This window comes from Hyposmocoma kahamanoa, unplaced genomic scaffold (genome assembly GCF_003589595.1).
Source record: "Hyposmocoma kahamanoa isolate Upper Pololo Valley unplaced genomic scaffold, ASM358959v1 100021, whole genome shotgun sequence".
NCBI lineage: Eukaryota > Metazoa > Arthropoda > Insecta > Lepidoptera > Cosmopterigidae > Hyposmocoma > Hyposmocoma kahamanoa.
In genome coordinates, this window is record NW_020653200.1 from 1,738,965 (window position 1) to 1,758,818 (window position 19,854).

Genomic DNA, 19,854 nt, shown 5'->3' on the forward strand with positions numbered 1-19,854 from the left:
TACTATACCACCTACTATACTAATTGTCTTAGTTTTATTGGTATTTCTATTCAAACTTCCATCCCCTTTAAAAATTTTCTTTTACAATAACAAGTGACTGAACGAACAAGTCGTGCGCCTGATGGTAAGTGATACGCCTATCCATAAGTTGCGGTGCCACTCAGAGCTTTAAATCGCAAAGATTTTAGGGGCACTGCCACTGCACCCGTCACCGCGAGACATAAGTGGACAAGTCCCAAGTGCCGGTAATTCCACCTTTACCCTTCTAAACCGGAACTTATTTTTGTTACAAAAAGTAGCCCATGTTCTTTTCCTAGGTTCCATCTATCTCTACACCAAAATTTATTAAAATTGGTTAAGTGCTTTAGGTGTGAACGTAACAGACAGAGTTACATTCATAATATTAGTTTGGATGTACGATGGGCAAGTGGGTATAGGCATGTTCAACCAACAAACTGCCCTAAACTTTGGCGGGCGTTGAATTTGTAGTCAAGACTTATTTTTATATACCAAACGATTTATTTATTTATTTAGATCCGAAAAAATAGTTTCATATCCAACGTGCAGTAATCAAGATAACATAGGAACTCGTTATATTCACGTATTTTTTTTACGACGAACAAGTCGTGCGCCTGATGGTAAGCGATACGCCTGTCCATAGCAGTTGCAGCGCCACTCAGAGCTTTAAATGGCAACGATCTGAGTGATACTGCCACAGCGCCTGTCACCCAGAGTTATAAGCAATTGTCGGTGTTCCACATATATCGATATAGCTACAAGGAGCTACATAGAGTGTTAACCACCAAATATTAATTAATTAAGTATTCTATACATATATGAGAACACAACATACTACATTATATAAATATTTATGTAATTTATTTAAGTTCACTCGTATATTCGCGACACACAAGTACTTACTTGGTTTTAGGGTCCACTGAAAATCAGCGTCACAGCCATTTCTCGACGCGGTGACAATAGCTGAGTGGGATCCTTTTACATTCACTCTCATTGTGTAGAATATTTAACGTTTACTTTGTTGTTGTACATGATTTTATCTTTATTTCATTTTTTTTGTTATTTTATTTAAATTTTTGGTTTAATTTAGGTTCACCTTACTTTTGTATTTCTTAATGTGTATTTTTGTGTTGTGGCGTAGTAATAAATTATTTCTATTCTATTTTATTCTAATTACTTATTCGAATTCCGGATATCCGGAAATGGTTTTACTGCATCGTAGGACAAATCTACTGACCTAAGAAGACGATGGTAGATTTTGATGTAATTCTAATGGTACCATGTAGAGAAAAGCAGTACATAACTGACCTTTTTCCAAAGCAGAATAAAAAAGTAACGAGAACGGTCACTCTCCGCCCCTCCCTAGTTTTAAATACCGCACTGCGCCCTGCATATTGACAGTCACATTGACGGAACGGCAACAAGGCTGTCAGTAATCATGGCACCATTAGAATTACTTTAAAATCCAACTCTGACTTCCTAGGTCAGTCGTTTGTCCTACGATGCAGTAAAACTATTTCCGAGAATCCGGAATTCGAAAAAATTATTAAGTAACATTTGGTGGTTTTAACAAGAAACTATACATGTATCTAAAATGTAACTATAATATGTGGAACACCTTTTTCCGACCCATGGTCATAAGTTGACAAGTCCCATGTGTGTGTAATTTCACTAAATTGATTGAAGCAATTTTTTTTGTTAAGTCTTCCCTTCAAAATCTCAGTTTACAATTACCCTGACTGATGACAACATAAACTATTTAGGCTGATTTTAGCTCAACCTGGCGGAATGGTATTGGTCGTAGATATCTTGGAATATCTTCCTGCAGTTCATTTTGATTTTCATTTTGGAACATAGTAGGAACACGCCCGACAGTTTTCTATGCAGCGAGTAGATTTCCTCAGGAGGCGGGCAGAGCCGGTGGCTGAGGATCGTAGGTACCAACGCTTGAATACGCCGAGTGGTTTGTTGAGCGCCAAAGTCGAACTCTCCCTCGCGCGTGAACACCTCGCCCATTATCATCACAGTTTCAACGTGGGTTTCCTCCATTATCTGTAATTTAATCAAATTTTTAGAAGAAATAAAAACAGTCCAGTAGAGCTCCTTAAGAAAGAGTTCGTCCACGTAGTACTGCCACATTACCTTTTTTTGCCGCCAAGCAGTAATGGCACATGGGACTTGTAAGTCATGTCTCAGAGTGACGGGCGCAGTGACAGTGCTCCATAGATCTTTGCAATTTAAAGCAAGTTGTGGACAAGCGTGTTGCTTACTATCAGGCGCACGACTTGTTCGTCCCGTCACTTGATATTTAATTTTTTTTTATAATAGCAAGTGACGTCACGGGTTGCACAAGTCATGTGTCTGGTGACAATCTACAACAGGCCTGTCGATAACAATTGCAGTACAACTCTGAGCTTTATATCGCAAAGATCTGAGAGACACTGACACTGCGCCTGTCACGCTGAGACATAAGCTGATAAGTCCCATGTGCCTATAATTTCACCAACACGCTTACCCTTCAAAACCGAAACGCAATAATGCTTGGTGACAGAAATAGGTAGGTAACTTACCTGGACTAACTCTTTCACCAGAAGCTCTACTGCTACTTAATTGTTTCAGCGGAGGGAAGTTTATAAGTATGTGTAACTCGATAAAACTTCCAGATAAAATCACTATGGGATATTTGATATGTAAGTTCTTTATGGACTTGATCACATTGCTTCAATTTATGCACCGTTAATTTGAGATGCATTACATGCATTGTACGTACAAACTTCACTAAATAATTCAAACTTCATTCACCCATTTTTCGAAATAAATACTATGTGAAAATTTAACTTCGAATGTATTATCTCGATTATTTTAAATTTGAAATAGGGTTGAGTCCATGTTTTAGTATCATGATATTATTTTTTTTAAACTACTCTACTAGTTTGACATATTTTTTTATAATACGAAAAAGTCGTACGCATGATGGTAAGCTTCACGCCTGTCCATAAAAGTTACAGTGCCACTCAGAGCTTTAAATCGCAAAGATCTAATGAGCACTGCCACTGCGGCCGTTACGCTGAGACATGAGTTGACAATTATTAATACAAAGATCGAACACTAAGAAAAATTCCGTCGATCCGGCTGCTATTTGCAAGCAAACACGGTAATGTGATGGTAAATGTGCATATATAAGTACAAGTGTGTTGCGTCATTTCTGACATACAAAAGTTCTTTACAATATTATAGCATTTATTCATTTATAGCAGAACGGATTTTTAAGTTTTTATTTTTGGCTAATGGGTAACTATGCCAATGCCACGAAAAATATATTGACAGATCAGATGTCAATGTGTTACAATCCCTTAGAGGATGGAAAAAAAATAAAGGTACAATCCAAATCAATTGCAATGAAGTTTTTGAGTATTCTAGCGTTTAAGTGTTGCTCCTTTTTGTACTTTTTTTTAGTAGCGCGGTGTTGCTGATAATTATTGATACACTCAATTAATTAAAAATGCTAAATTGGTTCTGATTAAGACTTTCAGTTCAGGAAAAAGTTGAGGCTCGGTGCGGTCTCGAAAATCCCGGTAAAAACGAGATTTTCTAGACTACTTTTACTTTTGCTCATAAACTCGACATTTAGGCAGTCAAAACAAGGTATTTTAATACGGTACCTACTTTATTAACTCAAATTATAAAATAAAAAATGTGAAATAAATCGAAACAAAGATCAGTAATTACAAACGTTCGGAACATTCAAGTTCCGTTTGTAACTTACCGCACTCTTGTGACATAATGTACCATTAGATTCGAAAAATATATTCATTACCAAACGTTAGCGATCCCGCGAACTCAAGAACTATATTTGATAAATGATCATTTCAAAAGGTTAAGTGCGACCGTGTCGGTAGTTACCTTCGACTCGTATCCAGTGAGGAACTTCATCTGTTTGGACATGCGCAGGACGGCGGATCGGTCGTTGTCAGAAGCCGCCTTAATGATCTCGATGTACTGGTCCATAAACTCTTTCGAATACTCGCGAGTCGCGCCGAAGTCCAATAGTATCACCTAATTACAAAAAAATCCTCAATATTACATTGAATTTAGTGTAAAGCGATTTGTAGGTTACCTGTTGAACCCAACATTATGTTATTATTAACCGACTTCAAAAAAAAGGAGGAGGTTCTTAATTCGACTGGGTTTTATATATTTATTTTTTTGTATATGTATTACGCGATAAGTCCGTCGTTTGTGAATCGATTATGATGATTCTTTTTTGTTGGAAATAGGGTACATACCTCAAGATGTGGTCCCATTTAAATTTGAAGTAAATATTCCACCTCTAAGGGTGGCAAACTAAGGGATGATTCTGTTTTCACGTACTTGCTGGTCATCGATTTCAATAAATCCTGGCAAATACGAGATGAAATTCCACGAACTTTTGAGGTCGGTTTTTTTTGTACTCTGTATTGAGATTATAGAACATTGACTCGAGTTCGTCCAGGGTAGTGCTGCCCTGTCTGATTGACAGTAATGTCAGCATTACTGTGTTACGGTTTTGAAGAGTAAGGGTGCGGGTGAAATTACAGGCACATGAGACTTGTTATCTTATTTCTCAGGGTCACGGGCGCAGTGCACTTGATATTATAAAAAAAAATATTTTCTTCATTTAAGTTATGCATCGAGTATACAACCAGAAATAGAGACGAAATGTCATTTAAATTGTTTGAAAATATTCTGTCAAATCACTGCGCTCCGATTGGCCAGCCCGAATTCGAAACAATTGATGGGTGTCGTCAGTTGTTTCACTTCAAATCGACCAGTTTAACTTGAGCTGTGCTATAATGGACGAAAATTACATATTTGATTACCGATGAAATGTGATTCCGTTTGTTTTGTAATTAGAGGTTTTGTTGTTTTTACTACCGAACGGTAGTTCGGTAGTGTGGTAACACTACCGAATGGAACAGCCCTCATTGCTAGAGATTATACAGAACTTTTTGGAGTATATGGAGACATACACACATGTCAGTTGTTGGTGCTGTAATTTTTTCAGATTTCTAATTTGAAATGAGAGTTGATATTTAAGTGATTTATGGCACATTTGCCTGACGAGTTGCCAGGGGTCGCTGGCCCTTGTTTCGTCTCTATTTCTGGTTTTATACAGTCGATGATGTTATGTGTCAACGGACGTGCAATTAGCAGTTTATGAAAAGGTTATCTTCTGCCTATGCTTTGTCGCCGATCAAATTTTTGCTTACTGGGAGTGGTTTTATCTAGCTAAGAAACGTTTTACAAGAATAAAGGAAACGCCTAATAAATTTTAAAATTAAATAAAAAAAATTACCCTAATACCTGTTTAGTGGTGGTGTTGTAAAAGAAGTTGGCCCAGTTGGGGTCGGTCTGCATGCAGCGCAGTACGAACATCTCGCGTAGACATAACTGCATGATTTTGTAGGCGATGTCGTGGCGAACGTCGTACGGCGCGTCGAACAATTTGTCCAGAGGCGTGCCCTCGATTAGCTCAGTGGTTATCACCTCCGCAGCGCACAGATTATCTACAGTCAGTAATTTTTTATGTTTTCAAATAATATGCCAGACAATTGCACTATTCACGTGATCCCAAAATCCTGTACTATGAGTACCATGAGTAATGGAATTGACTCCGTGTACTACCCACAGTACCAAGAAAAAGTTAATTTCTTAAACGTGGCGTGCACGAAAGAAGCCTCCCCGCACGACGTACCATTCCCTTACAGTACACCGATTGGCAAATTTCTTTCATCACGATGGTAAGCAAATCGAAAAGACTGTCCAAAGTATGACATTTGTATATTTATTCCACCGTTATTAAAATTATTTTTGTTATTTTGACATCTAGTTACATTTTACAATTATTATCATTAAAACTGATTCATATAACTATCACCGCGTTTAAATTACTGACAGACTTACTAAATCCATGTGTGCACGCCGAGGTGTTATTAATTATTATTGAAAAAGAATTGTCACACCTGGTTTTAGTCTGTAGAAGTGCATGTGAGTGAATGTATAATATACCTTCAATATTTGTATGCCTAATGCATCGAGTATATAACCAGAAATAGAGACGAAATAGGGGCCATCCATCCCTGGCAACTCGTCAGGCAACTGGGTCTTATATCACTTTTGAATATCAATTTTCGTTTGCGCTGAAATCACAAATTAGAAAGCTGAAATAGTACACCGCCAACAACTGGCCTGTGTGTACGTCTCCGTATATTCCAAAAATATTTTGTATTTATTGTACTATAGATAATATCTCTAACAATGGGGGTCGTTCCATTCGATGGTGTGGGAAAACCAGTAAAACATCTAGTTACAAAACAAACGGAATCGTTCTTCATCGATAATTATTGCAATTTTCGTTCTTAATAGCTCAAATTAAACTGGTCGATTTGAAGTTAAACAATTGACGACACCCGTCAATGGTTTCGATTTCGGGCTGGCCAATCGAAGGGCAGTTATCACAGTAATGATTTGGCATAACAGTTTGAAATAAATCAAAATGTCTTTTCGTCTCTACTTCTGGTTATATTATACTCGATGACCTAATGTTTGGCCGGACACAGTGACACTATGCTTATTTTGTACACGTAAGCTTCTATACAACCTGTGTCGTCACAATTAAATGATTTATGAATTACGATAAGAAAATACCAACAGGCCACACACTAGAAAAGCGTGCCAAAACGATCCGAGCGAAAGCGAAACACGCAAAGTCTTTTTCGCTCCTATTGCATGGATATAAAGGTTTTTCTGACCGGGTCAAGGCGATTCCGTGTGAATAAATGTGGTGAGTCCCTAAGGCGCTAGTCCTATTAGTTTAAGTAAAGATTTGGGTTTTTATTCCTGAAGTTAAAAGACTCCGGCTAGTCTAGACTTAAACTGAAGTTTAAGTCTAACGACTTCGGAGTTACGGGTCAAAGGTTAAAAAAAGTCAAGATTTTTTAATAGGCCTTAAAACACTGAGTCTCTTTCATCACTACTAGTAGGACCGGTTTTCAGTTTAATTACCTATAACATCCGGCACGAAGTACTCAGGGTAGGGTTGCAGCAATAGCTTGAACTTCCTCGTGCACTCGGCCTCTCGAACGTAGTCCACCTCCCAAGCGAGCTCTTTCTTCGCCACCTCCACGATGTTGTCGATAAACATTCCCTTGGGGAACACGTTCCATACCTGCCTTACAATTCCGAAGTTGTACAAAACCTTTACAGAATCACATTTACAGGATGGTATATTTACATTTTGTACCCCTCATGAGAGAATGGCATAAGCGGAGTTACGTCAAACATGTTTATTATTCCATTAGACACAGAAAAATATAACCCACATCCTTTCCAATTATTGTAACTCTATCTACAACATTAATCGATAGAGTTACAAGAATTGGAAGAGGTTATATTATTCTGTATCTAATGGAGCAATAAACGTTTTTGGCGTAACTCCACTTATGCCATTCTTCCGTGAGGGGTGCGATTTTATGGTGGTTCTCCCAGCTACTCAACAATATGAACAACTTTTATATTCTATTTACTCCTTATATCGCGAAAAAGTACCAGCTGTACAATATTAAATGCTCATTTAACTCACCAACACGTGTGTGTGTCTCTGTTTCCCGACTGTTTTCAGAAAAACTCGTACCATAGTCAATTACATCATAGCTTAACATTATAATCACTAATATTATTAATAATACATAGACATCCAAGATAACAATAAATAATCAATTTATAGAATAGATTATTAGATCCCAAAGTTAATAACTATAGCACTTGTGTTATGGAAATCGGAAACAACGTATGGTACAGTCAAGACCACACCAAGCTTGACACTTTAGACCGTTCGAAAAGAAATGGAGCAAAACGGTAACAGAGATAAACAAACTTTTGTCTCACACGCGTCACACTTTTTGAGCTGCACTACGCTTTACTTGTTCGTGTCGTATGGTGACTATAAAGCAACATAGTGTGTGTGGTACAGTCAAGAGCACTTCAAGCTTGACATTTTGGACTATGGACCGTTCTTATTGCAAGCGGCAAGTTAAATTGAAACCTTTAGTGTCAAGCTTAATATTGTGCTCTTAACCCTGCACCACAAACATAATAATAATTATTAATAATATTACTGTAATACTATTAAAAATCACTATTAAGTAAATTTTGGCATAAGAATTAGTATTTAATATTATATTTAATTATTTGACATTAATAATTATTAGACATGGCAAAAACGGCTGATTCTCAATAATGAATTATACTGTTATGCGATTTTTTAACGACTGTTATTGTAAGCTGATGTCAGAAAAGCTGTTATTCTGCCGTTTTCTAGTTTGACAGCGAATGATTTTTTTAAATTTATTTCATGACCATGGATACAAGTCCTTCAGCCGAAGTATTAGACATACATATATATTATAAACATAGAAAGTAATTAAAAAAGTAAGAACATAGTCACAGAACAATATTATTGTGTAGTGTTGCCAGATGGTTGCATTTCTTACATTTTTCGTAACTTTTGACCTTCTTACGTAATACGTAAGTAATTTTTGTTTTTATTAAGGCAATATTCGTGACTTTTGAGGGAATCCAACCATATTTGTTATTGTAAATCTTAAATAGTATGTGCGCACCCAAATTAGACATAAAAGTAACTCAGAGTTTGCGCAAACAAATTAAAATCAATCAATTACTGGTTTTAGCTTGATTTTTCTTGAGTGTACTTTTATTTTTATGGTTTAGGCATATGTCAGAGTTCGAATCCATAGTACCCGTAGCCTAAGGTGCTAAATAAGTACTTGAAGTGTATAATCACTTCAAGTACTTATTTTTTATGCTGTGGAGCGTTGGAGGTAAGATGACAGTGAGACCTTGAGAACGCCGACGAGGTTGTCGATGTCGCTGTTGATACCCTTGGCTACCCCCGGGTATTGAACCTTCACCGCCACCTCCTGCCCGCTGTGTAACACCGCCAGATGGACTTGTCCTGCGCAAAAACAATAATTTAATTTGTAAATGTTTGCGATTCCTTATATCACATTCTTTAAGTACATAGTGAATTTGTATTATTGCGCTTTATTCAGTCGGAGATACCGATTTGGTCAGATATCTTCACAATGACATTTCATTCTGATGATAAATAGAAAATCCTCTTGAAAAACACAATAAGGTATTAAGAGAAAGAGAATGATAAAGTTACCGAAAACCAAATGAAATTGCAGTGCCGGTAACATATGCATTAGGTTCAATTAGGCACTGTAGCCGCTTGATGAGGAAGTCCATTCGATTCCCCGGTATTTACTATATTGGTCATAGTAATCGATTTTTTTCTATACTGGCTTTGGTCTGGGTATTACAGGTAGAATTAGTAATACTACTGGTAATTCCTTTTGTTGTTATTATTATTTACAAAGTAATAATACTGTAAGGTCTGTCTGTACAATATTTCAGAGGAACCCGTCTTATTCAGTCAGTTGCCTGGTCAGAATTGACATCGTTATCTTTTGTTCAGAAGAAAATCGGTCTATCGAGTTCTTAGGTTTTCGCGATTGTTATACATAGGAATGAAACTATTTTTCCGGATTTAAATCGCGTATATTTGTTTTTTCAAACAAACCGACGTTTCGGGCCCTTTACAGGTCCCATGGTCACGGTTGACTGAGGTGGTACAGTCTTCAACCAGTTATGTCTAATATTAATGCAAACCACCCTATTTTTTCACTATAGTTACAATAGTTATTAATTAAATACCTTATTTTTAATTTTACAAAGAAAACATTCCAATTTACGCTACATTAAGTTTTACAAATTATTTTATTGAATGAATTTTTTATTAAGTTTAATTTATTATTAATTATTAATAGAAATTAGAATAAATTAAAACATATTAATTAGTACTGCAGTCTTATGTCTGTTTGGGATTTTTCATTAGAGGAAATACTGGATCCCAAACTGGTGGTACGGAGAAACCATCTTCCCTGTTGAAATTAGGATGTTTTTTAATTTCAATGGCCTCTCGCAGCATCCTGGGCAGATAACGGACTTCTTTTGCAAGGACCTGGGGTTTGTCAAACTTCATTGAATGTGTAGGTTTATCCATGACATGCTCGCAGACTGCAGACTTGTCTAATTTTGAGTTTCTGTCAGTCTAGTCAGTCTTTATTTCTGGTCTGTCAGTCCGCTGTTCATACATGGAGATTGAACACGACAGTAAAAAAATGTTGTGTCGAGTACATTACCTTTTTATTTATTGTTTCTTTATTTCGCGATTTTAGAATTGTCTCCACTGTATTATCACTTATAATTGCTGATACCGCCATTAATTCATCCGTTAGGATTTCTTTACTGACTGGGAATTTATAACATAACTAGTTGGTGCCCGCGAATTCGTCTGCGCAAAGTTTCAAACTTTGATAGGTTAAGTGTCCAATATATATATATTTTTTTGTAATATATCTATATTGTGAATGATTGGATTGGACAGCTAAACTAATGCTCATAATGCATTATCACGTTGTTTTGAATGGTGGGAAGTTGTAAAACTTGAAAGATTTTTATTATATCAAGTGTCGGCACGAACAAGTCGTGCGCCTGATGGTAAGCTACACGCCTGTCCATAACAGTTGCAGAGTCACTCAAAGCTTTAAATCGCAAAGATCTGAAGGACAATGCCACCGTGCCCGTCACCCTGAAACTTAAGTTGACAAGTCCCATGTGCTTGTAATTACACCATCACCCTTCCCAAAATTGGAACACAGTAATGCTGACATTACTGCTTGACGAAAGATATAGTGAAGTGGCAGTACTACCCTGGACGAACTCTTAAGGAGGTCTACTGCTACTAAAGTGGTATCCCGGGTGGGTTTGTTTGTCTCTGACCGACATTTGCGTGGCGGTGGTGCTGTGCTGCAAAGGCGCGTGTCTCTTGACCGCGACGCTTCACTCATACAACAGTCCCGTGCGGACATATTCCATGACTGAATATGCTGTTACCTTCCTCAATGAAACTTTAAAAGTCCAAAGCAGAGTACCTTATTGACTATATAAGTGTTTAGGCTTCAGCTGTAAACTTTTATTGAGAATCAATAAATAAATAAGTGGGCTTTTAGGAATTTTCTTAAACATGAGAATGTGTATTCGCCGCCCTAAAGTTTAGCAGGCTTTGAATGTGTAGCCAAGAGTTATTTTTATTTACCCAACGATTATGTCGACACCTCACACGTAAGTTGTTGTAAGTTAGAATACCTTTTTTGATTTTTAACTTAAATATATCATTTTTTATGTATATTATATGTTCCATATTTAAAGGTAAAGAAATCACTTAGTGTTATGTTTACTTTCAAAAGGATGAAATTAATGATATAAGTTAAAAACAAAAAAATGTATTTTCACTTATAACTTACGTGTGAGGTATTGATTTATTTATTTGATATAGTTTCATAGCCAATGTGCAGTAATCGTAAAACCTAGGAACTTGTTATGTAACATATTTTAACATATCAACTGCCTCTGTGGCCGAACGGTTACCATGCCGGACTGCCACGCAGAGGTCTCAGGTTCGATTGTCGGTCCGGGAGAAATATTTGTATGGCCTACATTTATTTCTCTCATGAGTTTGAGTGTCATTCGTGGTTGTCTATGTGTGTGTCCATGGCACGCGCGACACAGGGTTTCCTAGTGCGGGGCTGTGTGGACACACACTCCACTTATTCGTTATTATTACAATTATTATTAATTACTACACATCAATAGCATATATTTACCAATGGAAGCAGCTGCAAATGGTTTATCTTCAAAGTGTTGCACCTTGTTGCGCCATTCTGAGCCGAGCTGCGAGCTCATCACCTTCTCCACTTGCCAGGAGGGCATGAAATCCGCCGACTGACGCACGCGCTCAAAGATGCGCTGCAGCTCCGGTGATATCATCGCGTCGTCTTGGATGCTTAGCAGCTGGCCCAGTTTTAACGCCGCACCTACACCACAGTGACACTCGTATTAGGTTTCATTTCTCACTATAAATTTCCACTCACTTAACATGAGAAAAAATTACGAAGTATGAGTACAGTTGAAATATCGAACGACAAAGATTAAGTAAGTATTAAATTATGCTACAATAAGTAGGTATTTGCTTATTTCAATTTTACTTCATTCAATCACTAACACGAATGTTGAACAAAATAAACAAAGATAAATAGAACGGGCAAAACTAGAAGCGACGACGTGCAAGTAGTTTAAGTAGAACGAGACGTTTGGTACTTTAAATTATTATTTTATTATGTTTATTATTTATAATGATAATTATTTTTTGTTTTCTTAATTATAATTATTTCATTTTTATTTTATTATGTTCATTGCGGGCCGCCCAGAAAGGCGTGCTGTAGAATTATATAACTACGGCATATATCTCTCACGATTCGGCCTGTATAACCACAATGCTTGCGGAGTTCACATTTATTATTCATTTTTTTTATTTATAAAGACTTTTACGCTGAGTTACAAACACTTTTTACGTTACAATTTTACGTTACATTTTAAATGTTTAAATTATATCTTTTTACTCTGCATACCACTTGGCCTAGGCCTCCTCCAGATCTTTCCAGTGCGCTCTATCAAGAGCTACTCTTCTCCAACATGGGCCTGCAGTTAGCTTCAGCTCATCCTCCCATCTTTGATGTTGACGCCATCTGTATCGTTTTCCATCACGTGGGTACATTGGTGACTACTTTGCTCTATTTTTCCGGCCGACGCAACAAATGAGTCCATCTCCATTTTGCCAGATCTACCTTTGAAAGCACATTGATTAACTTGGTTCGTCTCTTAATACAGTCACTCCTCACTTTTTGAATTTTCCTCAGGCCGAGTTTGCTGCGCTCCATTGCCCGTTGACGCGCCTGTAGCTTGCTTCTGTGTACTTTATTTAGCGACCACGTTTCGCACCCAAAAGTCAGGCATGGAAGAATGCATAGGTTGAAAGTCTTTATTTTCACAGTCATGGGTAAGTATTTGCTTTTCATCATCTCCTTGCCAGTCTATTCTTAATTTCTTTGCGCATTTGATCGTTACGAGAGATGATACAGCCAAGTGTATTGCTCCACAGTTTCTAGAGGTGTCCCATCTATGCTTATTTTGACCGTGGACTTGGTATTGGTCATTACTTTCTTTAGTCTTACTAATTAATATTCATCGGAAAACAATATTTTTGCTTTCCATGTTTAGTGAGTATAGCATCATTTGTAATCGGGTGAAATATCACCCGGAAAGCTACAGAGCATCAAATCGTCAGCGAATCTCAGGTTCCACCCATACTCCCCCATTGCAACTTAAAGATATTTTCCAGCACTTCTCAAAACAGTTTCGGTGAGATAGGGTCTCTCTGTCTGGCGCCTATCTGGATTAAAAAACACATGTCCTAAAGATTCTAATTTTACTCTAGCTTTTTTTTTTTACATTAGTAAAGCTACAACATTAGTTGTATATATTTTTTGATTATGTTAATATATATTATATTGGTCACTTATCCCTTGAGTTTTCAAACTTTCCCAAATGAAATTATGGCTGAGACTGTCAAAAGCTGTAGAGAGTCTACGAAGCCAATAAACAGTGTGGTAGGTTATTTTCACGGTATTTTTCGAAGGTCTGCCTCACAGTCTGGATGTAGTCTACAGTGAAATAATTTTTTCGGAATCCCGCCTATTTTATGGGTCGGTTCTCGTGTAGCTTCTGACTTATTCTGACTAGGATAATTTTTGCGAAGAATTTATAGGTATTAGACATAAGACTGATTGGTCTATAGTTTTCGATGTTGTATTTTTCGCCTTTTTTGTGTATCAATGTTATATGTGACGTTCCGTATACACGTACATGCCCAGTAAATAGTATCTTGTTGAATATTGCTGTTAGTGCTGGAGCAAGCTCTTCCATTGTTCCTTTTAATACTTCATTTGTTATTTTCTCGAGGCTTAGTGATTTTTATGTTTTTTGGAGGTCAATGTTTTTTGGCTTCGTACAGCGTTTTCGACCTCACTACGCAATATGGGTAGTTCCGATCCCGTAGTCGTATTTCCTGTTGACATTTTATTTAATTCTCCTGCTTGTGGGGTGTCCTTTCTTGAGTACAAATTCTTGTAAAATTCCGTAGCCAATTCCTTTATGTCCACTATTTTTTCTTGCTAGTATATCTCCTGATAAATTTTGGTATCCATTCCTTGTCAATCTCTTTTAGCTCCTTGAAGGCCTTTTTTACACTTCCTGCATTAGTTATAAGTTTTTCCAAAGTTCTTAGTCTCCTGTTTTTTCCGTCTCGTCTGATACTTTCCCGTTTTTTCTTGTTAAGATCAGCAATGGTTTTTGCGACATCTCTTTTGTTCTTTCATATCCTGTATAAATTTAATTGTGGAATCGCTTAGTCTTCGTTTGGATGCTTTGGTGTTGACTGAGCTATTCAAATTTTGTAGCTGTTGCGAACGCAAAGGAATTTTTGTAATAAAATTAATATAACTTTCGAAGCAGTAACTAAACGCTCGTCAAGGGCACATTAGGTAGGCCGAATTTCTTTTCTACTTATTCCAACCAGAGACAGTGTAGTAGGGAGGAATGGAAAAAAAATCCACTGGTCCCCACCAGGTAGGACAGTTGGTAGGGACTAGTGGAATGGTCGTTTGTTCCGGCTGCTGGTGTTTATTAATTGTTAAATTTCAATCTGGTTACTTGGCGATTTTGGCAAAGTTTCTATATAGGTATTTGTTTAATTTTTATTATTCGGCGCTCTCTCAAGGGATAGTCGACGGAAATATTGGGGAATTTCCTCACGTAGTTTGATCGTCAGTTCATTCCTTTTCTCAAGCACTTAAATTCAATTCACACAAATATTCACAGTTTCCATGTTGCATTGGCTAGCCCATAGGCTCCCAAACTTAACCAAGATAAAAAAATTTCAATGCCTACCGCCACCAAAAATAATTAAAAACATATATTTTTTATACACATAGATAATTCTGGCTTTCTTTCAATTCAAAGAACAGAGGGGCACTGACATTGTGCCCGTCACCCAAACGCATATTCTCGCACCTGTGAGTTTCTCGGAATTTATGTGCGAAATTTGATTTGAAATTTATCATGAGCCTTTCGGTGAAGGAAAGCATCGTGATGAAACCTGCACGTAGACAACCCTCAGAAAACGTGTGATGTCACCAACCCGCATCGGGCCAGCGTGGCTGACTATGACGGGACATATAAATGGGTTGATGATGATGATGTTACAGGACAAGACTAACCTCTAACTTTACACAGTGTGTCAACAATCCTCTCTGCGTTGGCTGTAGACATGAAAGTGTTTGCAGGCTCTTCCTGTTTTCCAGTTACTGACTGAATGGTGTTTCGGGCATACTGGGCAACAGTGCCCACTCCTAGTCCTGCAGCTAGCGAGCCAAATGAGAACATGCGCCCCAAACGCGACGATGGCACTACACGCGCCTTAGAATTCTCACTTAACTGTTAGAAGAAATGTCGAGCATTATTATAATGATTATCTTTAACAACTTAGACAGTGCCAGTGGCAACAAACAGTATTTCAAGACAGTATTTAATCTAAGTGAGGAAATTTTATTTACAAATAATATTTTAATTTTATTTACTTACCTAGTGCAAAAACTAGTCTCAACGAGATTTTAACAATTAATTTAAAACAAAGTTGCGATGGTGATAGCAAAAGTATTAAAAAAGTTTTGAGTTAAAACGTAAATAACTTACAGAAACTTTAATTTTCTTCTTAGCAACTGGCCTTGGTGTACTTTTTTCCGACGTATCAGGCACAGGGGCTTTAATAAAAACTTCGTGTCTAGGGCCCGATTCACTTTGTTTCGCATTCTTTTGCAGCTGTTCTATTGGAGCTTCATATTCTTGAACGACGGGAAATGGTGGTGTACTTGAGCTACTTTGTGATTTTTTCAAAGTTTCAAATGTCTTGTTGAACTCCCTGTTCAATTCTTCTATCTCGTCATTTAATTGAGGATCCATCTCTGTTGGTTCTTTTTGAATGTCAAAATTAGGAGTAGCCATTACGATGTACTGTCTCAGCCCTTGCACAACAACCAGTGATCGTTCAAAGACTTCTGTAGTTAAATCTGGGCGTGATTTAAAAGCTGTGGTCAGGTTAGTGGGGCAGGTCATTAGAAGGGGTTTGATGCTAGAGTTATTCCATATTAGCCGAGCACTATCCTGCTGGCATTTCATGCCTGCTTCAACTACAAGTCGGACACCCCTCACAACACCGATTAGGTCGTTAAAGAGCGACATGGCCTGAAACCGTTTAGTTTGTCAGTATGATTTAATTTTACGTGATATTAATAAGTATATTATTACTCTACATGTTGTATAATAATATTAAACTACACAAGTGAGTTTTGTATTTGTTGCAGTTTTTTTATAATTCATTGTCCTTCACCATCATTATAATGTTATACAGTAATAATAATTATACTTGCTAATAATATTGATACATAATTTGATTTTTTCAGTGCAGTACTAGTAATTAGTGCATAATGAACAGAATGGGATGACATAATGGAAGTTGCATTAGGTGGAAGCAAGACGCATAAATGATTTGAATAGACAGGTGTCGTTAATTGTTTTCACTTCAAAACAACCAGTTTATCTTGAGCTATGCTTTAATATGACGAAAATTGAAAAATTACATAATTTAATACTTAATTACTGATGAAATGTGATCCCGTTTGTTTTGTAATTAGATGTTTTGCTGTTTTTCCCAGACCACCAAAGAGAACAGCCCAAATTGATAGAGATATTATCTTTATTACAATAAATACAGAATATTTTTGGAATATATGGAGACGTACACAGGTCAGTTGTTGGCGCTATATTTCAGTTCAGTTCTGTACTATATTTCAGTTCAAATGAGAGTTGATATTTATAAGTGATATCGTTCCATTTACTTAATGAGTTACCAGGAATGCATGGCCCTTATTGCATCTCTATTGCTGGTTATATACTCGATCGCGGACCACATATCTGGTTCACCTGAGTGGACCATGGGTAATAATTTTTTGCCATAGCTCACCTTCTAGGTATAAAATAGAAAACACAAACTAATACTGGTGGTGGTCCAGCGATTGGACATTTGATTTTGACCATTTATAATATTCATGGTTTTTTAAAAGTATGCATTATTGAAAAGTATGCAATAAATAATATTTATTACGATGATATTTATTTGAGTATTGTTATTTACCAAATTCCACAATTTCTTAAAATAAGTATAGAACTTGTAAATCGTCAGCTAAAGTAAAAACTCAAAATAAAGACACTAAAAAAAACTGGCACTGCTTTAAAGACATTGGTAATGATATTATCACTTTATGATATTGATGCTCCTTAAGCAATAAGATACTGCAAACTTTTTTCTGAATAAAACTAAGATTGTTACTCATTTTTCAAAATAACTGCCATACATCAAGCAACACAGGAATCCATACATAACAAATATTTACATCTAATTGTCAATTAATAGACAACAAAATAATTTGCGAAATAAAACCCTTGTTAATATCTTTTTTTAATTGAAATGTTGTGGCATTTTAATAATAAAGTGTACCACGAGAAAAGCAATTCTCGTAGTACACCTAGATGGACAATGGAGGTGACATATGGGAAAATATTTTTTCCTGATTGCCGACACCAAGGTGAAAGTCAAGTGGGCCGCAGGCTTCTGCAAGCCTATTCCATCAGGAGACAAGTGACATTACATGAATGTTTGTATGAACTTATGCATGATACTATCTGATACCATGTAAGGCAAGCACACCAATGCACGGGATTTAAGGATTGTTTTGCACAGGGCCAAAGGACAAGCCATTCAATTAAGGTAAGCCATTATTGGCGTCTTGTAATAAGAGACAATCCATTATGGAGTGCCTCCAGTTCAGTGATAAAAAACAATTGACTAAATCAGAACAACTTCGAATTTTTCATATACCTTCCCACACTACAATGCATTGAATTGGCTCATGTAATGTCCTTGTGTGAACGTGCATCCTGAGCCACTCCATTAATTTGCCTTGGCATTTAGTAAAGAAAATGGCGTTGCGAATTTTGGCACTTTTCACTAGACTGGCTTAATGGTTTGACTTTGTGGAATGGCTCGTCGATTGGTCTCGTGTAAATGGGCCACTAGAGTACTATACCAGCAGCTTCGGCCAATATTGCATAACAAAAATGTTAATCAATTTCAATGTAAATTAATTTAATTAAATACTTACATTATTAATACTTTTACAAAGTATGGCCAAACAAACACAGAGTGTAATTATAGAAGTTGAAATATAGTTAAGACAAAACTTACATATTCTTCATAAATTTGTGTAGGTAACCTCAATTTTCGATGGTGCCACTTGGAAATAAATTTCGTTAATATATGGTTAACAGACACTTAAGTCCAAAAAGAGCAGGCGAACTTGTAAGTTCAAAGGAAATAGAAATTTGCGGACAGATGTTCAATTTGCCGCTGAGATCGCGAGGGAGCCATCAATGAATGTAAAACCAGTGTTGCCAGACTTTTGCAAATTTAATTCGCCAATTTAAGTGCGCCAAGTAGCCAAGTAGTCGATATTCGCACAAGCCAAAACGTTGCCAATGTTAATTATTTTAAATTCCTAAAAATCAAGGGAAAGCAAGGTTCCCATTCCCCACTCAAGTTTTTAATTCCACAGGCATTTTAATAAGTAGCCTAAAATCACCTTTTCCTATTTAAAAAATTGCCTAAATATCACCAAATCGCCGATCGCTTTTTTGTCGCCCCACGACCCCTCGAAATAGCCTAAATGGCGTAAAATCTGGCACCACAGCACAGTGTACAACAAAAAGAATTCCCAACTCACGAATGTCCGACACAACCAGTGTGTTTCTTATTGATGTGTATAATATACTCTTTGGAGACACAGACCACGCGTGGTGTCACCATTTTTGATAGGAGTCCCTTAGAATAATAACGCAAGAGCGTAGAGGATATAAAAAAATAAAGAAAAGGAGCTGCCCTATCTACGGAATAAACGTACCTACCTAAACCAAAATTGTATCACAAATATGACGGATTTAGTGTTGTAGCATAATCATAGATAAATCAATATCGACATGCAAATGTATGTCTTGAATGGTGAAACTGTTATTTATGTTTGTAATTTGTATAGTTTACTGTAATCAAAGTGCAGAATATGCAGACAACAAATTCAAAATCTCATATCTATCATCCCGGATATTCCCATATGACAATGAATATTGATCTACTTGAATTAAACATTTTAATCATACTTTGATTACTGTAAACTATACAAATTACAAACATAACAAAAACAAACGGCTTCAACATTTAAGCCATACATTTGCAAGTCGATATATTTTTTTTACTGTACTTATTGACTACAACACTAAAGAAATCCGCCATTTGTGGTCATTGACCTTTTATTGGTAGGTCAATGTTTGTGGTGGACATTTTTGGTTTAGATAGGGACGTTTATTTCGTAGATAGGGCAGTTCCTTTCCATTATTTTTTTCCATCCTCCAAGTTCGATTCCCGTGTTTGACATAAATCAATGTAGTGCTATCTCTTTTGGCTTACGACTGCACGCAGTAGTTAAACAAAGACAATAAAATGTTTATGTTTTCAACGTCTAAATGCATCATATACATATCTGATTTATATATGTCAATATAACATGTCATTTGGTTTCCATAGTCTAAGCGCAGGAGTCCCTATAATGCCAACAACGTAATGTCCGCGACACAGCAATCCGCGATACG

The 19,854-nt window shown here is 36.7% G+C and overlaps 1 protein-coding gene across 3 annotated transcripts; it reads right to left on the reverse strand.

The window, feature by feature from the left end:
* Window positions 1-1,607: 1,607 nt before the first annotated feature.
* LOC113227744 (atypical kinase COQ8B, mitochondrial) lies at window positions 1,608-18,575 on the reverse strand. Of its 3 annotated transcripts, XM_026460741.1 has the most exons (10): window positions 18,401-18,575; window positions 15,793-16,341; window positions 15,318-15,534; window positions 11,808-12,017; window positions 8,916-9,031; window positions 7,063-7,225; window positions 5,504-5,564; window positions 5,362-5,425; window positions 3,922-4,074; window positions 1,608-2,070 (listed from the first exon to the last, which is right to left on the reverse strand). In XM_026460741.1, exons 2-10 carry the CDS (start codon window positions 16,336-16,338, stop codon window positions 1,789-1,791), a joined length of 1,812 nt encoding a protein of 603 aa, XP_026316526.1. In that variant the 5' UTR covers window positions 16,339-16,341; window positions 18,401-18,575; the 3' UTR covers window positions 1,608-1,788. The 3 variants fall into 3 exon arrangements, with proteins under 3 accessions (XP_026316526.1, XP_026316533.1, XP_026316516.1); XM_026460748.1 differs by having other exon boundaries at window positions 1,609-2,070; window positions 5,362-5,564; window positions 15,793-16,070; XM_026460731.1 differs by having other exon boundaries at window positions 1,610-2,070; window positions 5,362-5,564.
* Window positions 18,576-19,854: the final 1,279 nt, after the last annotated feature.

What these genes read in the sequence shown, in the direction of transcription:
- LOC113227744 (XM_026460731.1), bottom strand. Translation starts at nt 16,338, where the DNA reads ATGTCGCTCTTTAACGACCTAATCGGTGTTGTGAGGGGTGTCCGACTT. An exon ending in AGAAGAAAATTAAAGTTTCT is followed by an intron (nt 15,535 to 15,792) that starts GTAAGTTATTTA and finishes TTCTTCTAACAG; the next exon opens with TTAAGTGAGAATTCTAAGGC. An exon ending in CACACTGTGTAAAGTTAGAG is followed by an intron (nt 12,018 to 15,317) that starts GTTAGTCTTGTC and finishes ACTGTGGTGTAG; the next exon opens with GTGCGGCGTTAAAACTGGGC.